The 20,773-nt window shown below is 36.3% G+C and overlaps 1 protein-coding gene across 1 annotated transcript; it reads right to left on the bottom strand.

Moving 5' to 3' along the window:
• Positions 1 to 562: 562 nt before the first annotated feature.
• On the bottom strand, positions 563 to 19,996 carry LOC137387080 (uncharacterized). The gene is made up of 13 exons (XM_068073373.1): positions 19,942 to 19,996; positions 18,399 to 18,645; positions 17,668 to 17,855; positions 15,858 to 15,965; positions 14,588 to 14,812; positions 12,499 to 12,664; positions 9,138 to 9,283; positions 8,300 to 8,388; positions 6,838 to 6,997; positions 5,677 to 5,845; positions 4,178 to 4,296; positions 1,918 to 2,055; positions 563 to 1,170 (listed from the first exon to the last, which is right to left on the bottom strand). The coding sequence occupies exons 2-13, from the start codon at positions 18,638 to 18,640 to the stop codon at positions 977 to 979; spliced, it is 1,944 nt and encodes a 647-aa protein (XP_067929474.1). The 5' UTR covers positions 18,641 to 18,645; positions 19,942 to 19,996; the 3' UTR covers positions 563 to 976.
• Positions 19,997 to 20,773: the final 777 nt, after the last annotated feature.

The raw sequence follows: 20,773 nt of genomic DNA, 5'->3' as shown, positions 1-20,773 counted from the left end.
GTTACATTTATGACCTAAAAACTAACATGCCAAACATGCTTCCACTACTAAACTTATTGCTCAATTGAAGGCTGTGATGCACATCACTACGACGTAACGTCGTGAAAACAACAGCCAATTATAGGCCTCACTTTTGCTCCATTGTAATGATAGCTATTCGCCAATCTAGGGTTTACTATATCTATGTATGTATCTATACATGATCATTTTATGCATGCAGTATATTGCACCATTATATGTATCTATACATGATCACTCTATGTATCTGCTGTCCAAGTTACTTCAGAAGTCAGCACTTGTTTTGCTTGAATGCTTTGCAAGGGTTAGTTTCTGTTTGTAACGAGTTCCTACATAAATTATAATGGTTTAGTAACTGTGTATCAAAAAGAACTAGTTTAGAGTAACAATTAAAACGTCTAGTGAATGATGTTAGTTATTACTTAATCAGTTTACAATGTAATACTGTTTTACTTGTTTGTATGAATAGGCTAATATACGTGATCTCAATACCTGACAATGAGAACGAACATTAAACACGCCTTTTACAAAATATATTACAGAGTGACATTTCGTGCCTGTATTTGCGGCTACACACAATACAGCAGGTTAGCAGAATAGAGTATTTTTATATAATACTCGCTGCATGACCGAAGTTACTTTATTTCCTTATAACCGCTTTGACATCACAACTGTCTTTGTGATTGCAATATACACGAGAGGATACAAGAAGGATGGTCTAGCTTGATGCTCCATGACTAGGTATTAGAGATGCTCATCATGATAACAACCTTCCACCACTAGTAGACAAACATGAATCAGTAATAGCTGGAATGGAAAAACCACTCATATGATGCAAAATGGTCTGCTGATGAAAAAGTACGGTAGTTAAAGACCCAATTCTTCAAACAGATCCTCACCACCAAATGAGTTATGAAAATACTGAATAGCAATAATAATTATAATGAAAAAGTTGCAGTTAATATTGGCAGTTGAGTTCGCCCTGGTTGTCCCCCTCGTTATATTGAACCCAGTTTCTGGCGATCGGGGCAGACAGCATCTCATCATTCAAGGCAAAGGCATCAGTGAGTGCGAGAGCCTGCGGTGTGAGGTCAGTGCAGATGGCAGCGGCTCTGGCAGATATGTCTTTGGCAACCTCTGCAGGTAAAGCACCTGGAACAAAAGAACCAAACTGATAAGAAAAAAGGTAATCTTTTTAAAAGATCATTAGAACGATCTGGAACAAACACTAGTGTTAATGGTTGCGAAAGTAATTGAGATTACAGTCCACTGCTTTTGACCACCTCAAATCTCAAACAAAATGTTTGCAACATTTTTGCTTCAAATGCTAAACAAAAATTTGAAACGTGAACAGCCTGAGATGAGCTGTAAAATGACCTTAAGGTGATAACATGATACCATATCATGATAACATGATACTGTAAGATAATAACATGATACTATAAGATGATAACATGATACCATAAAATAATAACACGATATCATAAGATGATAACACGATACCATAAGATGATAACATGATACCATAAGATAATAACATAATACTATAAGATGATAACATGATACCATAAAATAATAACATGATATCATAAGATGATAACATGATACCATAAGATGATAACATGATAACATAAGATGATAACATGATACCATAAGATGATAACATGATACCATAAGATGATAACATGATACCATATGATGATAACATGATACCATATGATGATAACATGATACCATAAGATGATAACATGATACCATAAGATAATAACATAATACTATAAGATGATAACATGATACCATAAAATAATAACATGATATCATAAGATGATAACATGATACCATAAGATAACGACATGATACCATAAGATGATAAGAGTACTGTCAGACAGACAAACCTACCGATAAGCATGAGCTGTCCAAGATTGGCCTCGATGACTGTGAGTAGGTGAAGATGATAGAGCTGTGAGAGAGTTGACTGAAGGGAAGCATCCGCTGAATCTATTGTGGCAGCAAATCGCTCACTCACCAGCCTTTCACCTACAACAAAGTCAGCCAACTAGTTAACTACCTACAGACAAAAGGATAGGAGTAAAACTTTCTGTATAATTAACGTCTTCCTTACCCTTTCAACACCAAATGGCCAAGATACGAACTGAACCTTTTTGTTTTGGACAGTTACATGTACCAATTTTTATTACAATATTTAAAATACAAATACCGTTAAACCTCTAATTGAAAGCCATCTTTATTTGAACGCCACCTCTATTTGACCACCACTATAAAAGAGTTGAAAAATGACGCTTTGAAAAAAAGTTGAAAAAATGTGATTACAAGCTCTTAAAATCTCAAAAACGAACAGTTAATCGCAGCCATCATGAAAACGCAGTAGGTTGGAATCCATTTACAAAACGGCTCAAATGGGACGTAGTTGAACACGATGGCTTCTGTTTACACATTGATGCAACCTCAATCGTCGAAATATTTTCACAAATATACTTCACGCATTCAATAAAACCATGTCTATTGTCCTTATGCGTCTATTTTATCATCATTGTAATGCTGTCACTTTGAGCACTGATATCTCAAAGCCTATCGTAAAAATTTGTTCAATTTTTTTAACCTTAGCTCGAAGGAGTGCATATCATCCTCTGATAAACATTAGGAGTCTGTTGGTCACCTGTGATAGTCGAAATATGCTGCAGAAATTGTTCGTGCTATTTGGCAAGGAGTATGAGTCACATGATCAGATTACGACTAGATGATTAGACCAAATTGAAGTGAAACTGTAAAGTAGCGAGCATCTATATTTGATAAGGACTTTCCGGTAAAACCCGAGAGTTTGTCATAAACTAGTGCTACGAAACATTTTATATTGAGCCTTTTATTGGCCTTTCATTTCACGTGATAACATCACTTGTCAAAACAATTGCCATGTTGAGTTGAGTACGTCCTTAAAATAAAGGTATTCCAAACTACGGCGTTTTTGTGATGGCAGAGATTAATTGTTCGTTTTTGAGCTTTCAAGAGCTTGTAATCACATTTTTACATATTTTGCACCTACAACACATCAGAGTAATACATGGTGAATCTTTTGATAAATGTAATGTAAATTTTTTTGCAAGTCAACCTTTAAATATAGTTATAAAATAGAAATATGCCTTCAAATTTAATATGAAATAAAAAATTGAAACCTCCAAAAAATTGCAAAGCAGGGCACAGGCGATATCATCGCAGGTTAACTGCAAGCAATAGATATCAACTGGTAAGTATATCTCTCGGCTTCCCAATGCATATTTATCTAGAAATCTACGACAATTTAGTGACAAGTTACAGCAAATTTATTGCATCCAAAGGGGCTGATGTCGCTCCGCCCAAAGGAGAGTACAAAATATAGGCGACATTTGCTTTGCCGGTAAAAGAGTTAAATTAATCTTCCCAAAATTTTGACGAGCTATTTGAGAACTATAGCGCCAGCTTCTATTTGAAAGCCACCTCTATTTGAACGCCACCTCTATTTGATCACCACCTCTATTTGATCACCACCTCTATTTGATCACCACTATAGGGAAAGTGTTGAAAAATGAGCGCCATGGCTTCAAATAGAGGCTTTATGGCATACTCAGTGTAAATACTACAATTACAATGTATCATATTTTCATAACTTCTCATATTTAGTATTATCATACTTTATTGGCTTTTATTCTAACATATTGTTTATTGTTTAACAACTTTTATTCTAACATGTAGAGTTTCTATTCTATTTTGCAACACATACAGGCGGCAGGAGGTGTAGAGCAGGTGTAGAAACATGCAGCAGGTGTAGAGCAGGTGTAAAGCTAGCTAGCACAGATCTTTGTTTATTCAATGTTACATATCTTTCAAAGCAAATGCCTATAAATTTGGCAGCTGTATAGACAAAATAGTCGCAAGTATATCTAACGAACTTTGACCTCTAGCCTTTTGAACTTATCGGCTTACACTGCCAAAAACTGTTCGATGAGCTATATGACCTTTCACTATAATAAGGTTTAAAAATAGTCAGCTTAACATGGAATAATTTATCTATAGTTATTTTTTGCAAAAGCAAAAATATCCATAAAAGAAGAACTGGGCTGCGGAGAGTACAAAAGACTAAAATTTAGGGCAGTCAATAGCATACCGAAAGAGTGGGCGGCTGACTGGACAAGGTCACTCTCCTGCAACATCCAGGTGTCGAATAGATTCTCCTTGCCAGCTTTCATCAGCTTCTTACCCAGCATTCCAAAAAGAACGTTCTCCCTGCAACACAAGAAGAACTATGCATCAGATGGGATAAACATAAGAGTCGTGCGTAAACAGTAACTCACGGTGATTATACATTATTATTCTATCAACTATGTAAACCGAAACCTGCACGTATGATAGAACAAAAACGCACTTAGTCATTGTAAATCTATATATATATAAATCTCCAAGTTTGTGTGTGACTCTGTGTGTCCAGCTATTACCACTAAAATCTTGGAATGAAGAATAACTATCGCAGAAGATTTTATCTCGGATCCTCCAGTTTCCCAGACGCTAAGCTAAACCTTTGAGCTGCGCGATATTGATGGATCCATTGGGCGATATATGTCACTATGTGGATTAAAAGTATGCATACCGCTCTCCGTTACAGCTCAACGTAATTTTATGCTTGCTCTCATGGCTCTTATTAGTAACTTTAGCAATAGATTAGTAGCTTACTCAAATGAGTCATTGGCAATGTGCCAAGCTAATGGCAAGTGGCAGGTAACTACATTATCTGTCACTGTTTATAAGCTGATTTTTAATACTCATGCAACGCTGGGCATTTCTCTGGTCTTTACTATAATAAGAGTTCTGTCCGTCCGACGCCAAGTTAAGAGTGTTAAGAAAAAGATTACCTCGCATGAGAAACCAAGCGCTCTACCAACTACGCCATCAGACCACCTTTTCACTCTTACAGATTATGAGCTCTCACGGCGCCAGGCCTGCTAGTGCACTAGTATAACATAGAAATCAAGCTTTTGATAATGAAACCCCTTTTTATCGTGAGTTGTCATTCTCGGTAAGCTATGTAAGATCTTTTAAAAATAGAACATAAAATGCACTTATAGCTTAGTAATACATTAAGAGCTAAATTGGGTCACAAAAACTTGTTTTAAAAGGTTATGTTACAAATGAGAGCAACAATTTGCAAGCAATAGGTTTGCATAAGTGTGTGTTAGCTATCTAGCTATCTATCTACCTAGCTAGATAGCGACAAGCATAACCAAAGAACATGATAGTTAAAACAAGAAGCACCAAGACAGATAATAATTGTTATCTTGTCACAAATAGTAAAGAGCCCAGTAACCAATTTTAAAACCATGAAACCTCTCCTAGATTATAGTGATTTCCTATGAGAACAAAACAACATCGTCACATTACATTCACATTTCAAAATAACAGATCACAGGAGAGGATGGAAACACAAAGTCATACGATAAGGTTGACTTCTAATGGTCATTTCTCAGTTATGGGGTTATTTCATGCAAAATGTGTATCAAGCAATTGTAATGATATAAAACATGACCTTCAAGCATTTTCATGTTAAAACTTGCAAAAATCACCACAAAACCACAACTGACAAATCTCTGAAAAATCTAAAGATGTTTTTACCTGTTTGCAAGCACGCTGTGTAGGTATTTTGTGTCATTTACATCTGGTGCTACTGGTTCTCCCTTGGAAGGTCTGAATACGGCCAGTCTTTCCTTTGCAACTTTCTGCATCAAGACAGAGTTGTCTCCCTCAGCCGTCATTGCAGCATGAGACAATCCAATAAATATGCCTGCAAGAGTAAACCACCCAGAAATAGCCATTTTACTCTAATTATGGTTTTTAGAACCATTTGGGTGAGAGCATTATTATGTTTAATCTTTTTCCTGTTTTATCGGCAGAAGCTTTTTATTGTATGTGTGTGCACATATACCGTACATATGTACCCACAAATATATACGAGGGCCATCAAAAAAATAAGGTAAATTTATTTAGAAAAATAATTCTAGTATATGTAAAAGCCTAATTTTTGTTTCGAAAGTTTATGTAATCTCCACTGGTAAAGCATACAATTTTATTTGGAGATGATGTGAGCTTTTTTTGATGTATTTCTGATGTATTTGGATATAGATACATACAGGTATGCATATATGGATATACTTAGCTAAAAATCTCTACAAATTTATTTCATGCAACCCCACATATCATTGAATGTGACTACGCAATGAGCAATCGTCAAGGCCTACTCATATCCATAAACTTGAGGGTTGTCTTCTACTACTACTTTAACAGCATGTGACTTTATTGATTGGAGGATCCAATGAGAATGTTTGTACCCTTCCCTGAACACGTAACATACCTACAAACATCAGCTATTTACTTAGACTTCTTTAATGAAGGATTGTGAAGTATATTTTTGGCCGCTACCAATAAAACCTCAATGGCTCTGATCATAGCATAATACTCTATCGTTTGCAAGGATACGCGCTTAGAACCCGACTGACACTATTTTATACGCATATCCCCGATCCTAAGAGAACCAGAAAACACTTAAAACTTACTAGATTACGTTTTTAATATATGATGATATACTACTGTGAACAAAGCCATGTTTTGGTCAAAAAAGGCTCAAGAGTCACATTTTGCTACGATAATCAACTGAACAGCCATGTTGTTGCCAGACACCACGATTACACAACAAAAAGGTTATGCAGTCAAATTATTAATCAAGAACAGTACATATTCCTATCTGTACAAAGAGAGTAAAGAATGAAAGATGCTGACCAAATCTGTTGGCAGCTAGATATCCCTGGCCACCGCAGCGCTCTCTAGACACGGAGGAGACATTCTCTACATTCCAGCCGCACAGAGGCTTAATCACGCAGCACATAGTGACGATCTCCTGATGGTCACTCCCATCGGCAGCCTGACTCGAGTATCTGTCCTGCACACAAACAATTACGAGCTTCCGATTTCGCTTAACTCTTCTTTTGTTACCAAATTGATTATTTACAGGAGCATATGTAAGTATTCAGTGAAAACCTAATATTTGACAAGGGCACATATAGATTGTCATAACTTTTGAATCACACAGTCTTTGAACAATATTTTGATACCAAATTAATCAGCACAAAATTTTACATAAAATAGGCTACAAATGTGTTACAGAAGGAGCTCGAACATTTTTTCAGCCATTTTTACTACTAACATGAGCATGTTTTGAGTTGAACAAGTTAGAACAAGAAGCAATATTTTTATAGCTTACAGCAATAGATCGACCCTCGTAACTCCTCTTCTATTGCACATAAAATGTCAGTTTTGACAGTAAACTGTAGCAAACAGCAATGAGTGCAATGAGCTTTAATGCAACCCGGTTAATCATAGTTATAAAATAAAAATATGAATTCAAATTTAGAATGAAATAAAAAAGCTCCAACGGATTGCAACACAGGATATAAGATAATCGTAGGTTAACTACAAGCAATAGTTATCAATTGGTAGAGACGTAAATGTATCAGCTTCCTGGTGCATATTTATTTAGAGATCTACGACAAGTTGGAGTAAGTTGGCAAATTTCGTGCATCCAAAAAGGTTAATGTCGCTCCGCCCCAAGGAGAGTGCAAAATATAAGCGGCATTTGATTGTGCATAATAAAGGCGAAATTTGATTCGACCATGAAAGGGTTAACTTCATCTTCTGAAAATTCTGATGATGTGTTTGCAAAATAGAACGCCACCCTTTATTTGAACGCCACCCTTTATTTGAAGTTTGAAAGTCACCTCTAAGAAAGCGCCGCTCTAAAGGAAAGGTTAAAAAATAAAGCGCCATAGTGTTCAAATAAATTTTTTACGGTTATTACAGTAATAAGATTTAATATTATATCTTCAAGCTAGATCTTGGTTTTCAACCATAATCTGATACAGAACTCTGTTCAAAATACAACTTGTTTGAAATAAAACTGATTTTTGCCATCGCTAATAATGTTAATAATTTTAATTCGCTGCGAGAATGAAAAGTTATTTTTTATAAAGAGAATCCAAATCTGACCAAGACACACTGCCTCAAGACTATATCCTTTTCAGTACAAAAGAAATAAAGTGTACACACACATGTTGCTTTCCAAAAGTATAAAGGTTATGAACTCATTGAGATACATGTCAACTTAAGTAATACCTAGATATTAAGAGCTAAAAGATTCTACCAAGCCATTATACACAATTGCTGGCTTGACAATTAGCAAACCCACCTTGACATAGTCAAGTCCAAAGTTGAGAGCATAAGTACGGGCAAGCAAGGGCAGCAACGCTCTCTGCTGTAACTGGTAGTTAAGAATAGCTAAAACACAGGTGTGTGTGTTAATTAAGTGTTCTGTTATATCAGATATATGAAAAATATAAACCATTCATTTTAGTTATGCACTAAGTTGAAAATTAATAAAATAAAAAAGATATATAGTAAGAGTTGCCTACCCCATATATTAATGTGTAGATAACAGTCAAAGCCAATAACCTTTTGGTGAAGCAAAAATGTTCAAATCATGATTTACTGATTATTGATGGATTAATTTTACAATTCCAATACATTCACTATCAATGATGTACAAAAATGGGCAAATAGGTGGAGTTGTTCAACCTTCTACCAATAGACATATGCAGCCGTTAACGTGTTAACCTTTTGGGTAAGTTTACCAACAGAATATAAATAAAATTTTACTAATTTGGAATATCGATTTAACAATGAACCCTAAAAAAAATGGTTGCACTAGTGAAAGCATGCCAACAAATACCACCAGCCCTTCTTAAAAGCCAGACTTGTAAGGGTGTATGATAGAACTTTAGGTATTCATAGATAAATTTAGAGAAACCATTGTGATGTTTACCATTACATGTAATATCTCAAATGCTTTGCTCTTCCATAAAAAAGCATGTTTAACAATTAATAAGTGGGTCCCACCAAAATATATACATAAACTATACCAAAAATATAAAAGTTAACATAAGAAGTATTTCAGTAACAAAGCCGAGTAACTGTTAGCTACAGTAAGTCATAGCATGATATACGCTGACAAGCCGCCATGCACTTACAGTAATCTGATTTGCCTGTGGGTCCAACTGTCAGACGGGTGGCAGCATATCTCATAGCAATAGCTAAAGAAGCTTTGGCAACCCCCTGAGACATACTCGCTATGCATATCCTGCCTGAGAGCAGTTGATCAGCTACGGTTAAAAACCTACAAGTAACGCAGCCATTTGGTTCAGCAAGCACCCCTACTATCACTTCTTGAATATTATATCAGATGTAAGAGTTGTATGATACATGTCTTATCCCGGTGAACATAGAAGGTACCTTCTACTCATTCGACCGAAAAGAATAAACGACAGCGACTTGAAAGAATTAAAGAAGCAGTCGTGACTCAAAACTGTGTAAATAAGGGATCATGTGTGTGAAAATAAAGCAGCTCTGAAGTTTAGCTGTTTCCAGGCTGGTTCCGATATAGACCGTTCGCCAAATTATGTCAATAAAACGAGAACCAACACTCTGAGTACGACCATCAACTGCTAGCAGTGATCAAAAGAGTTAAACACTATTCAGCCTTCACAATCGGAGCAGAGACAAACCGTTTCTAAAACTCACTGAAAAGGTGAAGATCGGCATTTCAAAACAGTATGGCTAACATGGAAGCACAGTTGAAACATTACTGGTTCAACAGCATTATTGTAGGACGGGCGAGGCGAGTGTAGTAGTGGTAATAGTACAGCAATACTTCAACTTACGAGTGCTCCAACGTACGAGAAACTTGAGATACGAGCCAGCTTTTATGCAAGTTTTAGCACTAACATACGAGCCATATTTGAGATACGAGCACGTGAGTCAGTTGCCAAGTATGCTGGAGGTGTTTTATGACAACAGCATCAATCTGTATTTTTCAACTGCACAGGTTATACTTTTGTACCGTGTTTTTGTGCACGCTTTTCAGTGCAGAATTATGTGAATTGAAAGTACTGTGCGTAGACCGAAAGCTTGCCAGTAAAATGAAAAATAATGCAAAAAAAACAAATGATAACAATTCATATTAAACGGAAAATTATTGAAAAATATGCGAAATGTGTATGCATGATTGAGCTAGCTCAGCAATATGACAGAAATACATCCACAATTATCAAACAGAAGGATTATATTCAGGGCATTTAGCTCGCAAAAGTACTAACCGTAGTTTCTAAACGGCGCGGCGATCTTCACCACCGCTGATGGAGAGACCGCTCAGGCATTGGATATAAGATAAACAATTGGCCGGTGACAGCGTAACTGAAACGACGCTATTTGAAAAGGCCGTTGCTATCTATCAAAACTATAAAAATAGACATTCAGACAAGTTGGCTAGTGGTCGTGCATTAAACCTTTGTGACGACACCTGTGTTCGTCCTAATCGCGACGTGTTGAAAGAGCGACAAAGGCAAACGTCCTTAGATAGGTTCATCTTAAAACGGCCGGCTAGTCGTGAAAGCGAAACAAAGGAAAAATTAGCTAACTAGCGAGAAACTTCAAACTATGAACGCCGAAGAAATTTTAATTACGTTAAGTTAAAAATGAAAGTTTGCTTTTAGATTTGCTTCTGAGTTTGTCTTTTAAGACTTTGATAAAATCCAAATTTATCAAAGTCAACTGTTGTAATGAAGGATAACTTATATATCTCTCTCTGGCAAATGCTAGCGTTAACTGCTATTGTATGTACACTGTATTTAATTTTACATTTTAATTTAACACATTTCCTTGCATTATTTTTTAGTTGTTGTTTTTTGAAATCAAGGGGTAAGTTAGGACAATAACCAACATGTTCTTTCTGTTACAATATCTTGTTTTGAGTGTTTCATTTGCATTTTACAGAGTATGGAAACCAATAAATATATATTTAATTGTTCTATATATAAATAAATTGCACCAACATGCGAGTAAATTGACATACGAGCTCAGTCTCGGAACGCATTAAGCTCGAAAGTTGAAGTATGACTGTAGTAGTAGTACAAGAGCAGTACCAGTAGTAGTACTAGTATTAGTAATAGCACTAGTAGAAATAGTACTAGTTGTAGTAGTAGTAGTAAAATTACTAGTAGTAAAAGTAGTAATAGTAGAAGTAGTAGTGGTATAGCAATAGCACCAAAACTGTTTTATCCTTCATCTTGTTATTCTGGGTTTTTCCCTTCACATAGACATAGGCACTAATGACTTCCTCCCTCCATTGGAAGTAGCCACTTTTAAACCAACCTTTACAATTTCAGCCATTCGACTACCATGAATGTTCCTTTATATGAACACAACCACCTCAAACAGCAATATTGTGCTGTGCAATACGCTGCCAGAGTCTAACAGCCTATATGGGAACCTTGATATGAAATGTCACCAGGAGAACTGTTGCAGGTCTTGAAAGTTTTCTAAGCTAGTTCAATGGCGTTTGCTAAAACTGAGTCAAAATCATAGGCTCATGTTCATTACTACTTTATTGTGTAAATACTTAATCAAAGATTATATGACATTATAATTATTATATTTATATTATATGATATTGACAGTCAGCAAGTTTATAAATCCTAGAGTCTGTAAGCAGCATTAAATATTTACAATGAGAGTGTATTACCTAAAGGATACTATAAGGTACTAGTATAATACTTTTCAGGACACCAGGCTGAATACTTACTAGTATTAAGCCTGTGTTGCCCGATATTTTTCTCATTTGCAATAAGATAGCTTGACGCACCCGTATAAACTTTCAGCACAAATTGCTACACAACTGTCATGACAACAATCAACACTCTCATTGATGGTAATTGTCCTTAATTAAAGATGTAATTGCGTCAAACTTTAATTGATTTTAACAAAAAGTATCGATTTTTTTCCATCAGTTGAGATGTTGTTTCAGGCGATCTCATTGTCAAAATATTTGAAGATTAAAATCGACAAAAATTGATCGCGGTAAAAACGCTCGAAAAAAAGATGTGCCCAGACTTGCCCAAAATGATGTACATGTAGTGAAACAGCCCGTCTCTATCTCTCGTATTCACATCGGCTATTTGCGATAAAAGTCTAGTCCTACGCGGCTCTAATGGCATATATTTTAATTTGTATTTGTTCATGATTGCTAGAATAAAATACATGCATTCTTGAGTTGCTAATCAGGTGGCCGTTTGAGAGGCTGATTCTCAGGAACTGGATGAAGTTTTGAAACCAAATATTTTTCAGAACCTCGCAGAAGACATGGAGCACGGAAAATTGATAATAAAGAATAGAAAAGCATAGCGCTCACACACACACACACTAACAGACAGACACGCATGATAAAGAGGGATTTATTTATAGAGTTTATAACCCAGCTGAGCAGTAAATCCTACTAGCTTAATACACACTACTAATCTCTCTCAGCTAGCAATCAACTGGGGAATAAATGCCCACCTGGCTCGTCCACCTTTAATAGGAGATGAGAATTCACCAGTTTCACTGACATCAGAAAACTTATTGAGCAAGTTTTCTCGAGGAACTCTCACGTTATCAAACACTAGTTTAGCGTTGTCAACTCCATTCAGCGCCATCTTATAACCCATGTCTTCAACTCTGACCCCTGCAAGAGCGTGTCAGTTCTTACAGTTAAATACTATGCAAAGCACCTTACTCATTTATTGCTCCAATGACAGTAGTCACTGCAGAGGTGTAAAACTTTCTGAAGAGAGGACTTCTGTATGCTCAGGTTACTATTAATTTATATTATTACTATATTATCTATAATATTATCTATAATATTAACTATATTCAAACACCTCAATTTAGTAGCACAGTCATATTTTGACAGACGAACATCCTAACATATGAGACATTTGAAATACGCAAAAAAGATGCCAAGCAAATTTTGCCTTGAAATATGAGGCAGATTTGAAAAACGCGACAGACCTCAATGTGGTTGCTACGTAATACGATCTCAATGACCCGAGTGCGCTAAGAGGCTGCTTATGAGAACAGCATCACTTGGTTTTTCTCATCGAATCAGATTGAAACGGTTTTAAAAACACTGGCTAAAAGCGAGGCAAAAAGAGCCAAGCCGGAAAAAAAGTAAAAAACTGGAAAGGACTAAAAAATTAGAACTAAATTTAGTGTAAGATTAAAACTTATTTTCAAGTGTGCGTTTAGTGAGCCAAGTCCATTTAAGCTAAACTTAAAGTGTACGTTATTCACAGAGTAGTGTCACAGAGGTGTAGCGTACAGCATGTGTTGCCATCAAGTCTCTCACACACTGCCATTAACTGCTACACTCTGTCTCAAAGGTAAAAACTGCACAGCACTGTATATAATAATGTTACATTTTATTGCGAATCATAACACCTAGTTTGGTATTTGTTATTTTGTGAGAGTAGATGGTTAATTAGAACAATTAAAAACACATTTTCTACTGTAATATCATGTTTTTCAGTGGTTTTTTAGAGGGCACAAATGTATTAATTTGTATTTAGCTATTTTATATAGAAAAATTGATTTGCTATACGAGAGAATTTGCATACGAGCTCAATCCCAAAACGCATCAAGCTCGTATGTCGAGATGCCTGTAAACTTACGATATGTTAGACACAACAACGTTCATAGTAACTCCTTAATACATAATGCAACTACACATAGCAATAAAACAAATACAACATATAAAATTACGTAAAAAACTAAATGCATAAAACTACATAAACAAATAATAATAATAATAAACAGAGGTGTTTATTGTAGAAACACCAAAATGCAAGCAGTGTGCAAGTTCAAAGGTCAAGTGGTGAGAGATGTACAGCTTAACTTATCTAACCTAAACTATGTGAAGTCAAAAATAATTCACTTGCCACATTTTTTACATTTCATTTTTCGCCACCTTTCTCACCTTTAATTTTTAAACAAAAATATTTCGAAAAACTTTGTAAATAATATATTAACAAATAACAATTACTTCAAACTTAAAGCAGTTGTCTTGAAAATTTACATCGAAGTTTTAAAAATGTGCATGTTAAGGTGATTGTTAACTAGGGGTCACACTGCAGACTAGCCCTATACTAGGAGTGAATTAAGGTGATGCTGTTATTTCTAAGATTTGTCAATCTTCAGACAGAGTATAGAATATTTCGATTTTTCATTCTCGTTTAGCTTTAATCACAATTATTATTTTATTCATAAAACATTTTATATCCGAATATGATAATATTACATACAATTTTAATAACAATTTTTTTCTAAACTGAGAATATGATGTAATAATTGAAAACGCAAGAGTAAGTGTCTCTCTAAACCGTAAGGTAGCATTGAGCTCTCCAAACAAAGCTACTAGCGCCTACCACCTTATTCGTAAGCTTTGTACGGGAACTGTCCAAAGTTATAGTAAATATGCACAGATTCTGACACCAACACTTTGTTTACAACCAGCCAGATGTGCTATTAATATCTGATGCCACCTGCAACAAATGTCATCCTCTCTATAACTAGATCACCTGACTGAGACACCTTCTCAATTGTTGCTCACCTGGCATGGTCTTAAGTTGGTCATCTCTAATCCTCACAATCACACCGTGTATACCGTGATCTGTACCATCGACTAACAGCCGAGCAAACACCACGCAGTGTTTAGCATGCACCGCCCCGTTGGTTATCCAATACTTTTGAGATAAGATGCTAGGGCTATTGACTATCCATTCTTTACTGCCTTTGTCATATATAGCAGTTGTTTCCATCTCCACAGCGTTGTTACCTGCGCATTGACAAGCTTTCATAAAATAACGGTCTTAATAGAGTTGTCCAACTCTAGCTGAACATAACTTACAGCTTGCTTAGTTTTAGCTAAACAATTTATTGCCGGAGAATCTATTATATTAGCAGAAACGAAAGGAAAAAATGAAAAATAAAGGTTAATTCTTTGACTATTTTGCTCTTTCTCTTTTAAGCTGGGACGTAATTAATTTTTTGAAACTTTGCTATTTTGGACATAGGCTGACATTTTTTACCATAATTCAAAAAGTATTGATCCGATTGCCACAAAATAGAAATGAGAGTAATCAGTACATTTGTTCCTACATGATAGACTAGTTTTAACGAATGTAAATAGTAGTAATATTATTACAAATTCTTTTTTTTGAATTTGAGATAAAAAAGAATCTGAAATTTGATATTATTTGTCTCCGAAAATTAATTCTCTCTATTCTAACTCCCTTAGAAACATCAGCTACAACAGAACTACAGTCACCTTTTGAATCATCAGATTCACTGCTAATTTTTCTACTAAAAGAGGAGTCAGAGTCGTATTGAGATGAAATATTTGCAGCAACTCTGCGCAAAGTGGAGACTCATTTTCATCGCAATCGGCATCCATCTTTGTGAAAAAAAGTACTGAATCCAACAACTTTATTTTTCATATCTCCGTTCCAGCTTTGAAATGGGAGTAATAATCGGCCAGATGAAATGCCATTTTGTTTATTTTTTTGTAAAAAAATTATAGGTTTATTCCTAGTACAGGTCAAGCAATACCGATTAGATATTCCTGATGACGCATTGAATGGCTTCTAAAGTGACTTCCCATTGAGAGCAAACGATCCTGCGTGTCACTAAAGTGGCTTGACCTTGCAAAAGAGTTGGAGCCTGTACCACTGAGCTCACTCAGTGGTATAGCCTCCAACTGACATGATTCTTGATACTTGATACTCAGTGGTATCAATCAGTCAATTTAAAGCTACAAACAGGTTGCCATGATTCTTATACTTATAAGCTGATCTGGCTATGGAAAACTGCTGCTAACATACCGTATCCTAGCTCCGTGAGACCGAAACAACCGACGTCATACAAAGTGTCAATTCCTTTGAGCAGCTTGTCATGGTGTCTTTCTGTTCCCAACTTTAACACGGTTCCACCTGATAAATCAAAGTGCTGCATTAGCTTGGCAAACAGATGAATCAATTAAAATTAAAGCAAAGGTAAGATGGAAGTTTTGAGTAAAGCACTTAGGATTATGACAGAAGTTAAACCATTGCATTCTCAAACTCGCTCTCATCAATGGTGAGTTCAGAGCCACTAACATAACTCATAGAATATCTTTCAACTAGCTGAATGCCGGTATTGCACGGGTATTAACAGCTTATAAACATGTAATGTAATTGCCTACCACTTGCCATTAGCCTGGCACATGACCAAAAATTAATTTGAGTATGCTACTATCCGTATTGCTAAACTTACTAGCATGAGCCGTGAGAGCAAGCTGTGGTCCGTTGCATTGCGTAACGCAGAAAGCCATATCTATTTTAACCGACATAACGGCTCATATCGCTTCAGAATTCAACGCATCTCTCGCAGCTTAATTGGTAAGATATTTTCCTGGCTGAGAACGAATCCAGCATGAGGCGGATAGTTCATTCCAACATTTTAATAGCTATAGGTGGACACACCGAATATCAGAAAACACAAAAACACCGAGAAATATACATAGATTGATCACATTTATTATCTTTAAGAACTGTAGGCTAGAGGAAGTGAGGCGGCAGCAAAGTCTACTTCCTTGAGGAGACTGACCAGGGGACTGACCAGGAAACTGACCATGAGAATCATCAACCATATTTTAGTCTATAATATAATAGGAGATGGTTAGTTGTTCAAAGATTGTAAAACTAATAAGAAGATAAGAAGCACTGTGTAAGTTTATTTGAACTCTGTGGAACTGAACTATGTGAAAGAGATTTACAGTTCAGTACAGTACATAAGTACTGATTTACAATGTTCTGAGATACTTCGGACATCACATTTTAAAATTAATTTATATGTCAAGACGAATAGTTGCTAAAAGTTTACATTTTTTATTAGAAAATTTGCACGGTGAGGCGATTGTAAGCCAAGGCTTGACTGTAATTGTGGATGATAAGTTATGAAACCCAATTTCTTTAGATATACTCTAGTACTCTGGCAGTCTAAAGTACCGTGAGAAATCATCAAGTGTGCCCATAGAACGCAGAGAATCAACATATTCACAATTATTCCACATTTCTAAAAAGCAGTCATTTGGCACAGTTATTGGATAGTCAGTCCATCATACCAGAAGTTTTGAGTTCAAATCTCACACAATCCAGCATTTTTCTCACAACCTCCAGAACATGACTTCGAACAGACATTGCTGCTATTATAGTAGATTGCTGAGACTTTTGTTTACCATGTGCTGGTGCCTATCATCACGGGTCGTATTGTATTGCTATGGTACTGTTTTCTAAGTTTATCCATAGATATATTTCTTAATGTACATGTATCTGAGATTGGTTTCTACGCTAGCCGATATAAGTCGCTATATGGGAGCAAATACCCAACAGCTTTGTGTAACACGCAGGGTGATTACCTAAGTGATTGTCATTAGTTAGCTTACTAAAATTTTCCATTGGCAATCTGCCAGGCTAATAGCAAGTGGCAGGCAACTCTCATTACTTCTCATTGTTTATAAGCTGATTTTTAAGACCCGGGCAACGCCGGCAAGCACAGCTAGTCACTCTTAAATTTTACACATTGCTTTATTAAACTGAAATATTATAACAACAAAACAACATGTAATCAACCAATCAGATTATAGCGACCTACCAAAGAGGTTAAACTGCACAGTCATCTTTGTGGCCATGGCTGAGTCCACTACAGCAGCTAGTTCGTGGGCAGCAAATATTTTTCGAGGGTTGTCATTGAAATTCAGGACAGAGATATAACCGGCATCACAAATTTTCTGAAGACGCTGAAGTGCTACATCCCTTTCTTCCGATAGCGAGATGTTATACCTACACAAGAAAAGTGACAGTGCAAAGTAAGTAATCACAGAAGAATGAATCGAAGACAGACAAGATTGAAAAATGAGCAGACAGGACATTTGCAACTTTCTCGCTACAGTTAGGCCATTTTACCATTTAGTATACACTACTAAGTTACTAAAAATCGGGTCATGGAAAACCTCTATGGTTGCCAAATCGGCATTGCCAAACTTTGAGAAATATTTTCAAAGTTGACAGGCTTGTATGCTTGCAAAACCAGAGTTAAGTAATGGATATTGCCAATTAGAGATGCCCCAAGTTTACGTGTGATTTTTATCGCTAGAAATGATATGAGACGGCAGTACTGATGAAACCAAATACAAAGCTGTCTCTTTGGCTACTGAAAATAACAAAGAGATTTTTATTCATCAATTTATCAATGAGCAACACACAAATATTTAATAACATCTAAAAACGCACCTGAGAATACTAATTTATGATGCCAAATTCGCGGTTTATTCTCTCGCGAAAACAAACTTGGGAAGTTAATTATTATTCAAGCAATCAACCTACTGTGGTGTGAAAACGGGATCTCGCAGAAACTCCCTCATCTCTTGTCTCATGCTGAGATTATCATGGTCCAAAATTTCTGTCATCTTTTTCAGGTCAAAGTTAGGCTTGGGCCAATCTGCTCGGAGAGCGGCTGGGTTATGGTTGTTTGCAATAGAGCTGTAAGTTGCGCTAATCACAGGAGCGTACCGATTCACCTGGCCCTGAATCAGGCATTTTACAGCCTTTTTCAGTGCAGCTGCCATTGTCACTACAGATAAACATAATTAAATAAACTATGTAATGCTGTTGTTGTATCGAAATGCCACCAAAACAAGATATACACACAATATGCACATACAACATGACGTCCAAAACATCAAAAGATCCAATAATTAACAAAGCATCAGCAAGAAAATTAGAAACCCCACAGTGGAAGGAATCCATTACAGAAGATGAGTTATTGTTCCTGCAACAGAACCACCAAAAGAAATTAGACCTCTACTAGACATGACCAAAACAACTGGAATTAGTCATCATTTCCAATCAGTACGCTTCCATGTATTCAAGACAAGTCCTCTCAAATACGAACCCTCTACAACACGAAGAACAGAACCTGAGTACCTAAACACCTTCTCAAAGGCTAACAGAAACATTTATAAATGAGAACAGCTTTCATGACTCTGCCTCTTTCCCTTGCATCTGCAGAGCCTCTTTCACAAGCGCCTGCTGAGGCTCTCTTTCTCTTGACTGCAGAGCTTCTTTTTCCCACCACCTCTTTCCCTTCTTACTGCTGAGCCTCTTTCTATTCTAACTGAAAAGCCTCTCTACTTATGGACTGTCCTGATTCTGGTTTTACTGTCAAGACTCGCAGCCGTACGGGACTGAGCAGAAGAACATGGACGACATGAACTTTTATTAGCTATTTTAAACTTTTGTCAATCATAATATTGTTTTAGACTTTTGTTTGTTGTGGATTTTAAATGTGGGACTTAAACAATACAGAAGTAATTTTTACTGGTACTTATCAGTATTGCTTACAATAGCTTAACAACTTCACAAGCACCTGAACCAGTAATAATAAAAATAGTTTAGACAAGCTAAGCAAAAGTGCATAAACTAAACATAGTCAATATAGAATAAGATGACAAAGCAAATTCAACACTGATGTTATGTGGCCTTATGTGTGAATCAGGATTAATTGTGGCTCACATAATTTCTCCAAAATTCCATATAACACTGTCACTGTACGCCAAATAGAATTACATGTTCCTGCAAGTAGTTCATATCTTTTTTTATAGATAAGTTTCAAAGCGAGTGAGAACAAAACATGAAACGCATTGAAATCCCTTTTAATGGCACCTGAAACCCTAAAATTCGGAGAACTTGAGGAAGTATTAGCTCGCATACACCGACCAGGACTGGATTAAGAATGATCAAAAAAAGCAACAGTTCGTGAAAAGCATGTAAAAGTATGCAAAAAATGCTATAACTTTGCAATTTCAACTATAATTGCATAAAAACCACAGCAGTAGCATGTTATGCACTATCTATTGCGTAAAAATACCAAACTTTCTGGTAACTTATGAATGAATAAGTAAATGCGGCAATCCGCGATGCGGCTATCTAGAGACGACCTTTGATCTTGGTTTTATCACTGACGCGAAGATAAGGTTGAACCGAACCCGACTACGAGAGAAACGTTGCAATTTTAGCTTGGTATCCAAAACAATAACAAATAAAAACGTCAAGACCTCGTTATTAATCGTGGTACTACACTATTTATGTGCTTGAATGAAAGTTCAGTGTACATGTAATGAGATTTGTGTGTTTGAAAGCGCGCTTCCCTGGTGTGTGTCGCTTCGAGCCTCTATTAAGTCACCTCACACCGTTGTCTATCTAGAAATAATTGTTAGTGAATACTGTACAGTGGATACAATTAAAATTAGAAGTTAGCTATTCAACTATTTCTAATTTTGTTCCTAAAAGAGTTGTCTGTAGTACTGCACGCATAATTACGTACGTGGATGTATTACAATAAAGCAATTTGCCTGTTCATGAGCAGGTACATGTGTGTACAAATTATAGACCGTCTTGACAAACTGTGGTTTTTTGCGGAGTTGTCCCTCCGTTTAGCAAAACAACGGAGCGAGCAAAACAACTTGCTTCGCTCGCTCGACGGGGGACAACTCCGCAAAAACAATAGTTTGTCAAGACCATAGAGTTATCTTTCCCTAGAGTGATAACTGTGCATTCAACAACACCGGCGTTTCCGGTGCCAACAAGGAGCGTTTAGGCCACGCCCCTTTTTTGTGCTAGTCACTCGTAGTGATTGACGGAACAATAACATCAGCCATGAGAATGATCATGAATTTGCACAGTTAAGATAGTAATTATTG

Source organism: Watersipora subatra, chromosome 2, assembly GCF_963576615.1.
Source record: "Watersipora subatra chromosome 2, tzWatSuba1.1, whole genome shotgun sequence".
Lineage (NCBI taxonomy): Eukaryota > Metazoa > Bryozoa > Gymnolaemata > Cheilostomatida > Watersiporidae > Watersipora > Watersipora subatra.
This window is presented reverse-complemented; position numbering and strand designations above follow the sequence as displayed.

Bases quoted from the DNA above. Each gene is read 5' to 3' on its own strand.
- LOC137387080 (XM_068073373.1), bottom strand. From the start codon at position 18,640: ATGGCAGCTGCACTGAAAAAGGCTGTAAAATGCCTGATTCAGGGCCAG. The intron at 17,856-18,398 runs GTAGGTTGATTG...TTTCTTGTGTAG, and splicing joins GATCCCGTTTTCACACCACA to GTATAACATCTCGCTATCGG. The intron at 5,846-6,837 runs GTCAGCATCTTT...TTACTCTTGCAG, and splicing joins TCTAGCTGCCAACAGATTTG to GCATATTTATTGGATTGTCT.